Genomic DNA, 11,481 nt, shown 5'->3' with positions numbered 1-11,481 from the left:
CCAGGGTCCAGCAGGGCCGGGACACCACCCCGCCGGACGTCAACGCTCCGATGCTCCGGCGACCCCCGGCATTGCCTTATCGGCCCCGAGCATGGGGCCTTATCGCAAAAATCCCCAGAAAAAGTCGCGACGGCGTTTACTTGCTGGGAGCGAGAGCTGCAACCAGTCTTCATGCGCCTTGCATTGGTCGTTCAACATCACCACCCTTCGCAACAATGGATTCCGCCCCGACAAAACGGCGAAAGCTCGACCATACGCAAGATGGCGCAGAGCTGGCCCTGGAATCGGCCGCTTCAACGGGCGTTTCTAGGTTTAGGGCATTTATTCTCCAGGCCGAGGAGCTGCTAAACTCGGTGCGCCTGGATCACGGAACTGCTCTGGAGGGCGCCGACGGTCTTTTACATCGGATCAAAGGTGTAATTGAAGGAATCAAGGCCCATGATGCAATCCCGGTAAGATATTTAATTCAAGCGCGTCTTGATGAGGCTTGCGCCTGCTAACTTCCCCCAGCTCGTTCAAGCCGCATCCAAACTCGAAAAGAAACACAAGATCAAAGTTCCCTTCCCCGATCCGCGGCCCCAAGAGAACTCCAACTACAAGGTCGCCTTCGCAAAACCCGCCCAGTTCAACGTCGTCGGCAGCTATGTCTCCAAGACCATGGTCAAGACGCAAAAGGATCACGCTGTCGACATGGTCATCGTCCTACCCGAGGAAATCTTGCAGGAGAAGGATTATCTCGACCTGCGCTACTTTTACAAGAGGGCATATTACCTAGCCGTCGTCGCCGCCGCCGTGAGGAAAGAATTCGAAAGTGGGGCCCGGCTATCCTACGAGCACCTCAACGGCAACCCCCTCTGTCCCGTCCTCGTGATCCAGCCGAATGCTTCCGAAGCGAAGGGATCAGAAAAGTCGGAGAATAAGGGAGCTCTGGACTTCAGGATACGGATTCTTCCATGCGCACCCGACGGCTTCTTTCCGAAGGCAAAGCTCCATCTAGGAGCCAATCTGCTCCGCAAGAGCCGCGATGATGACTCGAACCTCTTTTCCGAGCCCACGTCATTTTATAACTCGACAATCGTTGCGGAGAGCTGCTACTTGCCGTACCTCAAGCTCTTGCGGCAAGCCGAAAAGAGATGCGCGGCCTTCAAGAACACCTGCATCCTTGGTCGCATCTGGTTGCAACAGAGAGGTTTTGGAGGGGATATTTCACAAGGAGGATTCGGCCATTTTGAGTGGGCGGTACTTCTAGCTCTCCTCCTCCAAGGGGGCGAGAGCAAAGGGCACGCCGCTCTACCTTCATCCCTCAGCAGCACCCAGCTCTTCAAGGCCTTGGTCCAATTCCTCTCGGTGACTAACTTCGCAGAGAAGCCTTGCGTATTCGGCCAGGGGAACCCGGATTTGGAATCCAATATCGAAACCACCCCCATCCTTTACGATTCCGCAAGACAACTGAATCTCGCTTTCAAGATGGGACCTTGGTCCGCCGCGCTGCTCCATCGGCACGCCAAATGGACCCGAAGCCTACTCGCCGATAGCACTGCTGATCAGTTCAGCCCGACCTTCATTCTCAAGACAGATGTCTCTTTGCACAGCTTCGACTTGATCACGCGGCTAAATATCGATGGGGCACTGGAGGAGACGGGTGCAGACCCCCGGGGACCAACATGGCAGGCCAGCAGCAAAGTTTATCAGACTCTAAAAAGGGCGCTCGTGGACAAGGAGATGGGGGAAAGAGCCCGCTTGGTTCACATTCGGACTCCAGCTCACCAACCATGGCCTCTGGCGGCGGAACCCAAGGCCCGGGGCGAATTACCGTTGGAGGTCGGCATTCTTTTTGATCCCGTCAATATGGCACGAACGGTCGACCGCGGCCCGTCTGCCGGACCAAGCGCCGAAGAAAAAGAAGAGTGCGAAGAATTCCGGAAGTTCTGGGGCGAAAAGTCGGAACTTAGACGCTTCGAACGCGACACTATCCGAGAGACGCTGATTTGGGCCTCAGCAACGCCTTTTGATCTCTGTGAGGAGATCATACGATACGTTCTCGGCCGTCACCTTCGCATTGGACAGCTTCACAACGAGATCACCGTTTATGGCGACGGGTTGCCCGACCTGCTCTCCCTGAAACCCGCCGACTCTGCGTTGTTCAACGTGGCCAAGAAGGCGTTCGGTGTCTTCGAGCGCGATATTCGGGACCTGGAGGATCTACCCCTCCGTGTCAGGCAGATAGCGCCCATATGCCCAGAACTTCGCCAGGCATCGGTCAAGCCTCCGACCTTCGGATCATCAAAGTCAGGCCCCCGGCCGCTGGAGTGCGTTATTTCATTCGAGGCGTCTGGCAAATGGCCGGAAAGCCTTGCCGCTATCCAGAGGACCAAGATCGCTTTCCTCCTGATGATTGGCAGTCTTTTGGAAAACAGCAAGCCCGGTGAAATCAAGACACATGTTGGACTCGAAGACGCCAAATATGAAACCGAGAATCTCGCCTTCCTTGACGTTATCTACGAGTCCGGCCCGTCATTCCGTTTGCGGATACACAGCGATTTAGAGGAGACACTGCTGGAACGTCAAGTCAAGGATAAGACTGCAGAGCAGTACCTCCGGCAACGGGCCACGACCCTCCTCGCGACGTTCAGGCGGCAATACACCAACCTACCACTGCACAACCAATGCATCTCCACCTGCGCCACACGCTTTCCGGCCCTGTCCCCGACGATCCGTCTCGTAAAGCACTGGTTCAACGCTCACAAGTTGTCGTATCACTTCACCGAGGAGTTTATCGAACTAGCGGCCCTCCACGTCTTCCTCACACCATACCCCTGGGACGCCCCCACCAGCGCCAGCGCCGGCTTCATGCGCACGCTATTATTCCTCTCCCACTGGGACTGGCGTTCCGAGCCCCTCGTTCTCGACACGAGCGCCGAGATGCCAGCCGCAGACCGGACCTCGATCGCCACCCGCCTCGAGGCCTGGCGCAAGATCGACCCCAACATGAACCACACCGTCCTCTTCGTCGCCACGGCCCAGGAGCCCAGCGGCGTCGCCTGGACGACGGTCGACGGTCAAGCAAAGCCCTCCAAGGTGGTCGCGGCCCGCATGACGTCCCTCGCAAAGAGCGCGTCCCGCCTCGTCAGGGAGCAGGGCGTGGAGCTCGACTGCCGCCGGCTATTCGTGCCGTCGCTCAAGGAGTACGACGTGCTCATCCACCTGAGCAGCAAGGCCCTGAAGGGCACGCTGAAAACCTACTCGACGATCGACCCCGAAGAGGACGGGGACGTGAGCCGGCCCAAGTTCAAGAACCTCGACGAGCGGACCGGCCAGCAGCCGCTGCCCCTGGCGCAGCACCCCGCCGAGCTGTTCCTGGAGCAGCTGAGCGCGGCGTATGGCGGGCCGCTGGTTTTCTTCCGTGGCGGGGTGGAGGACAACACCATCGGGGCGATCTGGAACCCCCAGATGCAGAAGCGGACTTTTAGGGTTAATTTGCCGACTTCGTACAAGCCCGCTGGTGGGAAGAAGCGGGCGAAGGGGGGTGAAGATGAGGACGAGGACGGCGAGAAGGCGGAGCTGGTGGATGCCAACAAGGACGCGATTTTGTCCGAGATTGCGAGGATAGGAGCGGATTTGGTTGAACGGATCGAGGTGAAAGGTGCATAAGTGGTTGTTGTCTGAAGCAAGTGTACATGGAAATTCAAATGATTACGACCAGATACTGTCATGATTAATGACCTCGCTGAGACATGTTAATCCAGTGGTCATGAGTGAATTCCATTATCGATGAGACACACCAGAATGTCTGGATATGAATTTGTTTTCCTCTTAACCTCGTATCTCGTGTAAAACAATTATTCCAGTCAGTACTCCTAAGCTCGGGTGGTGACATCGATGCCGCCAGCCCTGTGTCTAGTTTTCCATGCCGAGGCGTAACTAGTGGACCATGGCCTCCTGCTTGTGGGCCACAGGCTCGGGCTTGTCAACCTCCATCTCGTCGCCTTCAGCCGTCTCGGCGCCCTCATTGTCGACAACCTCGTACTCTTCCAGCAGTTCATCCTCGCTTTCGCCCTCGATATCGACGCTGCCGTCGTCGGAGAGCTCGTCCTCCTCCGCTGCGTTCTCGACCTCGCCCTCGGGGCCCTCAACACCCTCCATCTGCGCGTCTTTATCGGCGGGCTCTTCCCCAGTGGCCTCAACAGCCTCGGTCTCCTCCTCTTCGCCAAGCTCCTCGGCACCGTACTCGTCCTCATCGGCAACGAGGTCAGCCTCAGGCTGCTCGGGGGGGAATTCGGCCGGGGCGGAAGCCTCAGAATCCCTGTAAAGGATTGTTAGCCTCCAGAATTAACCTCGCAGAGGAAATAAACAACAACATACCACTTGATAGCGAACCTGGTCACGCGAGGCTTGCCAGCGAGCACGTTACGGCGGATCTTCTCGACGTCGGGCTTGGCGGGGGGTTCGTCACGGAGCTCGTCGCTCTCGTACTCATTGTTGACGTAATAGCCGACGCGCACGAACTCACGCCCGTCGTAGGCGCACGTCAGCAGGATCACCGTGACGCCGAGCAGCTCGTCGATAGGGATGCGCTTGGTGTCGGGCGGGTCCGCCTCAAACACAAACTTGTTGATGCCCACGGGGATCGGCCCGACTAGCAGCGAGTCCAGCTCCTGGTCGTAGTTGTCCGACTGCGCCGACCCGACGTACGTGAGCTTCCACTCGAGGTCTGTTGGGCGTCGGGAGCAAAATAAGTCAGTTTTTTTCTTCTGTTGGGTTGTCTTGTTCTGTGCGGTGCCGTGATGCTAGCTAGCGCTAGCTAGCGAGCGAGGATGTGCAGACGAGGAGAGCAGATAAGAACGCACCCTTTTGAAGCGGCTCCAGACACTCGAAAGTGATCTCGAACTCGTACTTGTCGGTAAACTTGGCGGGGTTGTTGATCACATTGACCCCAAGGAGGGAGACGACAGACATCTTTGCGGTGGGGTGATGATGTTATATCGTATGACGGGCGATAAAGCAAGAAATCTATTGGAGATTGTTCTTTTTGCAAAAATAAAAAAAAGGCTGCAGTCGTAGACACTATGGGTGAGGTTGAGAATAGTAGTAGTTGAGAGAAGGAAAAGTGTTGGCAACAGCAAGGATGGAAAGGCGGTGTTTGGGGAAGGCGCTAATGCCTAATGGAATAGGCGTGTTTGTTTTGCCCCTTCCCGCTCAAAAATGGGCCTCGGGGGTTTTGAGGGGTCGCTGGCAGAGTGGACGACTTTTTGGGGCCTTTGCTTGTTCAAGTTCAGGTCCGTCACGGTCTGGCAGGTGCAGGGGTCTAGACGGTCGCGTAAATTGAACGCAGCCCAGAACGCGTTGCTGGCGCCCGACTTTCTGTCAAGACCCACATTGAGATTTTGGCTGAAAATTGTGGCTGGACACAATCATAATCCTTGTACAGATTAACAACGCCGCACGTGAGCCACATCGCTCGGCAGGTTGCTTCGAGGCCAGAGCTGAGGGAACCTTATTTTTCCTCGTCCAGACTCGTCCTTGAACCTCGAATCCGTTGCGAGCTGCACCAGCGAAGCACCACAGCATCGCCGGCCTTTGAATAGGCACCGACCATGCAATAGTGGATAATATCTCCACATCCATTCGGCGTACGGTTGCAATTAACACGATTGCTCCTAGATTTCTTTGTTGTGTGCCCGGGCCTTTATTTCGTCACAGCATGCACCAGCACTCGCCTTTTCTTTCGCGCTTTGACTGAAAACAGTGTTCCGGAATCACGAGGCACGACTTAAGGTTCACGGAGCATTTATTTCGCCATTTCTATCCACGACCTGATTTTCAGCTCCACCGTGTATCATCAACCTCGAAACATTCATCGATTACCAGCCTCACGATACGATCGCGACACTCAACCTCCCTTCGCCATTCGCGACAATTGACCGCCTCCCCGATACCAATTGTTCCATCGCAGACTGTCCCTATAATCAGGCGCGGCTCTGCTGCCTCGACATTTTCCCCGAGGGATTATCCGCATTCAATTAACGCCCCCCTATCTCGCGACGAGTCGATCTACCTCTCAAGACGCAGTCTTTCCACACAATGGCTGACTACGACCCCGCTCATCAGAGCGGTGCGTGGGATGAGAATGGGGACTATGAGGTGACAGATGGCAGCAGCAATCAAGAGAATATTCCGCAGCATAGCACCGATCAAGATCAAGCAGAGTATTCCGTTGATTCAGCCCAACATGCTTCTGGTGACGTCCCATCTCCTGATGGTGCCACCGACGATGTGGGTGACTACGATCCAGCATCAGTCACAGCTGAGCCGGCTCCTGGTGCAGCACTTCCGGCGGCTGCGGACCAGGTCCCCATCAGGCCTTCGCCCCAGCGCGCCGCTAAGCAGAAACCGCGAACGGCAGGAGGCTTCCTAGTGGGAGACTCCGACTCCGAAGATGATGAAGGAGATGAGGTGCCGCTCCCTGCATCAAGTGGTTTTGCTCTAGCTACTGCATCGCAGCCTACTGTTCCACGTTCCCCTTCCCAACAGAATCACATCACTGCCAAACAGGCCTCATCCGTCCCTTCTATTGCAGACCCTGCTCCCCAGGTGAACGACCCTCTTCCTGCTGGCCAGCTGGAGAATGGCGACGCAACTGCAACTCCAGCCACGGTTAGCCCAGTCGCTGTTGATAAGATCACCCAGCTAGAAGGCCGGGTCAGCGAAGATCCTCGTGGCGCCATGGATGCGTGGCTGGCGCTCATCGCCGAATACCGGTCCAAGAACGATATCGAGCAGTCAAGGCAGATCTACGACCGCTTCCTAACCGTCTTCCCCCAAGCTGTAAGTTTGAGAAACCCGACACGTCGTATACGACGTTGAGCTGACATCTTTCCGCAGGCTGACGTCTGGGCGGAATATCTTTCAATGGAGCTTGACATGAATAATTTCCCCGAGGCCGAGCTTATCTTCAACAAGTCGCTCATGTCAACATTGAATGTGAATCTATGGACCAAGTACCTAGACTACATCCGTCGGAGAAATGACCTCAACGACAGCAGCGGCAATGCCCGCCAGACCGTCTCGCGCGCCTATGAGTTCGTTATTGACAACATCGGCCTCGACAAGGACGCTGGCAGGATCTGGGCCGAGTACATTCAATTCATCAAGTTCGGACCCGGCACAGTCGGCGGAAGCCAATGGCAAGACCAGCAGAAGATGGACCAGTTGCGTAAGGCGTACCAGCGAGCCATTTGCGTGCCAATTGGCAACGTCAACACCCTATGGAAGGAATACGACCAGTTCGAGATGGGGCTCAACAAGTTGACTGGCCGCAAGTACCTGGCTGAGAAGTCATCGTCGTACATGTCAGCAAAGGGTGCGAACACCGCCCTAGACAACATCACCCGGGGCCTGCAGCGGACGACTCTTCCCCGTCTCCCGCCCGCTCCCGGCTTTGACGGCGACCAGGAGTATATGGAGCAAGTCGAGATTTGGAAAAAGTGGATCGCTTGGGAGAAGTCGGACCCGCTGGAGATCAGGGAGGACAAAGACCAGCCTGGCCTCTACCGAAAACGCATCCTTTTTGTCTATCACCAGGCGCTTATGGCCCTCCGGTTCTGGCCAGAGATGTGGGTTGATGCTGCCCAGTGGTGTTTCGACGACAACATCACATCAAAGGATGGCATCTCAACCGGTCTTGATTTCCTCACTAAAGGTATCGAGGCAAACCCCGAGAGCGTCTTGCTCGCTCTGAAGCATGGTGATTATATCGAGTCTACTTATCCCATCGAGGAGAATGACGAGGCGAAGATTGCCCGCGGCAAAGCCGTGCGCGCGCCATATAACAACGTCTTAGACACGCTCTACGGCATCGTCAAAAACCTCAAGGATCGTGAGACTGCCGAAGTTGCCCGTATCGAAGAGGCCGCCAAGGCCGCCGGTGAGAGCTCCAGCAACAGGGTAGACTACGACGAGGACGACGAGGATGATGTCGGATCCCCAGACAAGGGCGCAAGAGACAGCAGGACGAACGACCAGCTCCGAGCCATCAAGCAGGGCTTCGCTGCGCAGACTCAGCTGCTCTCGCGGACGATTTCTTTCGTTTGGATTGCCCTGATTCGCGCGATGCGCCGTATTCAGGGTAAAGGCAAACCCAACACGGAGCTCGGTGGCATGCGGCAGGCGTTTCAGGATGCGCGTCACCGTGGCCGTCTCACGAGCGACGTCTATGCTGCTGTCGCACAGCTAGAGTGGACGATCTATAAGGACCCGGCGGGCGGCAAGATCTTTGACCGTGGCGCTAAACTGTTCCCCGAGGATGAGGGTTTTACGCTGGAGAACATCAAGTACCTCCACTCTCGTGATGACTTCACTAGTAAGCATTTGACTACCCACTTTTTTCTCGAACGCTAACTGACTTTTCCAGATGCCCGTGTCCTCTTCGAAACGGTCGTCAACCGTCTAACACAGAAGCCCGAGCTCGTGCACAAGGCCAAGCTTCTCTATACGTACTTCCACAAGTACGAGTCGCAGTTCGGCGAGCTTGCCCAAATCGCCAAATTGGAGAAGCGTATGGCCGAGCTCTTCCCCGAGGACCCAAAGCTTGCCCACTTTACCGCGCGGTATTCGACCGATAAATTCGACCCTATCACCGCTCGGATCATTGTCTCTCCTACCACACAGCTCAGGCCTAAACTCTTGATGCCGTCGATTGAGCAGGGCACCTCTCTCCAGAACTCACCTCGACCACCGCCATTTGCAACCCGTGCGAGTCCCGCGCCCCAGTTCTTTCCTGCGATAAATTCCCCCAAGCGACCCTTGCCCGCCGATGACTTCGACGAACCCCCACGCAAAATCCAGCGTAGTGATTTCGGCGAGTTCCAGCGCGGCGCTTCGCCGCTTAAGGGTGCAGCCGGCCGCCGCCTGGACCAGCAGCGCCGGATGCAGGGTCAGAGCACGACCTCGTACACCGCCACGCCAGTTCCCATCGCTCGGGATATCACGTTCCTCATGGGTCAGATCCCCCGAGCCGATCTTTACGACTTTCATCGCTTCAATCCGACCAAGGTGACCAACCTCCTGCGAGAGACTATGGTACCGGAGTACGCGGCGTGGAAGAACTCCCGCCAACCTTCAGACCATCCCGGGCAGTTCAGCACCTACCAAAATCGTGACTCGCCTGCCCCCATCGGCCGACCTCTGAGCCCATATGTTGGAGGAGACGCAGCCCGCGGCCGCATGCCGCCCACGGCCGCTGCCCCGTACAGGCAAAGTTCTATGCGGCCTGGATCCAGCGGTTCCTACGAGCCCCCTCCTGCGGTCTACGCCCAAGGTCCGCCACCCCCTCAAGCAGGGTATGCCCAACCGCCGCCTATGCAATACGATGGCGGCGCTGCCGCCGGCTGGCCGTCTTATCCGCCTCCGCCCACCATGCAACAGGGCTACGCTGGCCCTCCGCCGCCGCACTTGTATGGCCAGGCGCCGCCCCCTCCCCAGGGAGGTTATCCCCGGTATCCACCACACCCTTACTAGGGGCCTTTTTGGGCCTTTTTCAGCATACCACGTGCATGAGGCGCATGAGCTGCGACTTGTTTCCAGTTCAGGGTTATCTAGGGCCCAGTCCAAAACACCAAGCCAAGTAGGGGTTCTGGGTGTTCATTTTCGACTAGCCTGGAGTCGCCTGACTTGTAATATCATCGCTGCTACTTCTCGACGGCTTGATGAGGGTAGCAGAGCGTTTTCTTTTCTGTAGATAAAATGAGGTTGGTAATTATCTGGCTGGCTTTAACATTGGTGGTTTCGTACACCTGGCGTTGGGGAAGGTTGGTCTTCAGGGCAACCACTCTGCTCGTTTCTGCCGGTTGAGCATCAGGGGGGTGTTAATGGGCATGAAAATGTTTTGGTCGTTACCATAGTTACCAATAGGACAGCGAATGAAGCGAGCAAGATTGACTTCTCACATATTTCGTCCCGCCCAGAAAACAGTGTGCTCGGGGGGTTTTATTCTGACTCAGTTATTTCTTTGCCTCTGATACTTCCATCATGACTTGCACTTTGCAAAGAAACGTGAATGATCGAAAGTGGCATATGATTCCTCTGACAGATCGTAACTGACGCCCCTTTGATCCAGCTTCCAAACAATATTCTCGTCGGTATGCAAAGCGGCGTTTAATATCATGCTCTGGGTTGGTGAAGGTAGACAAACGCCTGATGGCATGGTTGCTCTCCGTAGCCAATATTGGCAGAGACGCCATACAAATGACTCCTGAATAGAAACAGTTGGGGGTTGCCGTGCTCGATGAGACGAGCTAGTGATACTTAGCCCTCCTGGCCTAGCCTTCCTCACCTAGTACATCCGCCAATGGTATATCCCACGGAGATGGTATGTAAGCGTGTCAACCTTGATTCTGTGGTTATTTGACTTCGTACCAAGTTCCGGCCCAGGAGGTAACGTTTCCTTCGTGGCTTGCGGTTCTGCCATTCGGATTTTCCTCCTTCTGCCACTGCCTTCATCCCATCTCGTATCTTCTGCCGCCCCTGGCCTGGCTGAAGAGACCTTCTTAAAGCTGCGAGTATAAATCTTTCGCCTGCCGCCCAATCTTCCTTCTCTTTTCTTCCTCCAACCTTCAACCCCTCCATCCCCTTCGCTGGTATACACCATTTCGACACCCCAGGACGAAGTCACGACAGATCCTTCTGTTTCCTCATCAACCTTCGGGTATCTCAATCCCAGTTACTTTATCCATTACCTTCATCACTCGTCAACAAGTATCTCGACTAGATCACAGCTAAAAGGTAGGCACTCAGATCACATCATGAACACCAGAATTACCGCCCTACACACTGCCCCTGTCATCCGCAGCGAGATATCGAAAACATGCCGCCATGTGGCTGTTTCTCGCACCAGGCTCTGGCCTCTTCCCTGATCCCTCCCCCCTCCCACTCATCCACACCATTGGGGTGAGAAAACACATGCATATTTCCCAAAGCTCCAGTCAGATCGCAAACCATAGAGTTGGGCAACCAGGCTGGCTTGACTGGCATCCTTACCCCCGAAACCAAACCGCAGAGAGTTATTTCTGCAAAGTTCCTACTACCCGCACCTTTCAAGCCTCATTTTCCACATTTTTCGCCTCGGCTTGAAGGTAGGTTTTTGGACCTGCTTTGGCCCTATCCAACCTGGTTCCTACTTCTTTCTACCCACACTTCCACTTCGCTTCTTCCACTTTCGCTCCCACTTCCACTTCTTCTTTCTTCCTCACCTTAATCCATCTCTGCCGCTCGAGGCACCGTTCTCTTCCATACTGCGAGCGACCAACAACACTAATGCGCTTTACTTCTTCCAGGTAGCCCATCCCATTCCCTCACCACGCGGCTATTCGACCCATCAATCATACCATCTTTCTTGCCTCCTCTTTTCAGCGCATAACCCAACTCTCGAATTGCTTCTGACTTTGACAGGCAGCTAGTCAATCACCAAACCGACTACGAAGCTTG

At 55.6% G+C, this 11,481-nt stretch overlaps 3 protein-coding genes across 3 annotated transcripts; 2 read left to right on the top strand and 1 right to left on the bottom strand.

Moving 5' to 3' along the window:
- Positions 1 to 173: 173 nt before the first annotated feature.
- B0H64DRAFT_350070 (Nrap protein) lies at positions 174 to 3,733 on the top strand. The gene is made up of 2 exons (XM_062801422.1): positions 174 to 452; positions 511 to 3,733. The coding sequence occupies exons 1-2, from the start codon at positions 216 to 218 to the stop codon at positions 3,649 to 3,651; spliced, it is 3,378 nt and encodes a 1,125-aa protein (XP_062654211.1). The 5' UTR covers positions 174 to 215; the 3' UTR covers positions 3,652 to 3,733.
- On the bottom strand, positions 3,718 to 5,360 carry B0H64DRAFT_436539 (histone chaperone). Its single transcript, XM_062806200.1, has 3 exons — positions 4,848 to 5,360; positions 4,363 to 4,711; positions 3,718 to 4,303 (listed from the first exon to the last, which is right to left on the bottom strand). Exons 1-3 carry the CDS (start codon positions 4,954 to 4,956, stop codon positions 3,922 to 3,924), a joined length of 840 nt encoding a protein of 279 aa, XP_062654210.1. The 5' UTR covers positions 4,957 to 5,360; the 3' UTR covers positions 3,718 to 3,921.
- Positions 5,361 to 5,853: 493 nt separating this feature from the next.
- Positions 5,854 to 9,684, top strand: B0H64DRAFT_54328 (uncharacterized protein). Its single transcript, XM_062808408.1, has 3 exons — positions 5,854 to 6,825; positions 6,883 to 8,359; positions 8,411 to 9,684. The coding sequence occupies exons 1-3, from the start codon at positions 6,082 to 6,084 to the stop codon at positions 9,514 to 9,516; spliced, it is 3,327 nt and encodes a 1,108-aa protein (XP_062654209.1). The 5' UTR covers positions 5,854 to 6,081; the 3' UTR covers positions 9,517 to 9,684.
- The last annotated feature ends 1,797 nt before the right edge of the window (positions 9,685 to 11,481 follow it).

Source organism: Chaetomium fimeti (genome assembly GCF_033439085.1).
Source record: "Chaetomium fimeti strain CBS 168.71 chromosome Unknown B0H64scaffold_12, whole genome shotgun sequence".
Taxonomy (NCBI): Eukaryota; Fungi; Ascomycota; class Sordariomycetes; order Sordariales; family Chaetomiaceae; genus Chaetomium; species Chaetomium fimeti.
Note: the sequence above shows the minus strand (reverse complement) of the source record. Positions and strands in the feature narration are given on the sequence as shown.

What these genes read in the sequence shown, in the direction of transcription:
- B0H64DRAFT_436539 (XM_062806200.1), bottom strand. Translation starts at nt 4,956, where the DNA reads ATGTCTGTCGTCTCCCTCCTTGGGGTCAATGTGATCAACAACCCCGCC. An exon ending in TCTGGAGCCGCTTCAAAAGG is followed by an intron (nt 4,712 to 4,847) that starts GTGCGTTCTTAT and finishes GACGCCCAACAG; the next exon opens with ACCTCGAGTGGAAGCTCACG. An exon ending in ACCAGGTTCGCTATCAAGTG is followed by an intron (nt 4,304 to 4,362) that starts GTATGTTGTTGT and finishes AATCCTTTACAG; the next exon opens with GGATTCTGAGGCTTCCGCCC.
- B0H64DRAFT_54328 (XM_062808408.1), top strand. Translation starts at nt 6,082, where the DNA reads ATGGCTGACTACGACCCCGCTCATCAGAGCGGTGCGTGGGATGAGAAT. An exon ending in TAACCGTCTTCCCCCAAGCT is followed by an intron (nt 6,826 to 6,882) that starts GTAAGTTTGAGA and finishes ATCTTTCCGCAG; the next exon opens with GCTGACGTCTGGGCGGAATA. An exon ending in CTCTCGTGATGACTTCACTA is followed by an intron (nt 8,360 to 8,410) that starts GTAAGCATTTGA and finishes TGACTTTTCCAG; the next exon opens with ATGCCCGTGTCCTCTTCGAA.
- B0H64DRAFT_350070 (XM_062801422.1), top strand. Translation starts at nt 216, where the DNA reads ATGGATTCCGCCCCGACAAAACGGCGAAAGCTCGACCATACGCAAGAT. An exon ending in AGGCCCATGATGCAATCCCG is followed by an intron (nt 453 to 510) that starts GTAAGATATTTA and finishes AACTTCCCCCAG; the next exon opens with CTCGTTCAAGCCGCATCCAA.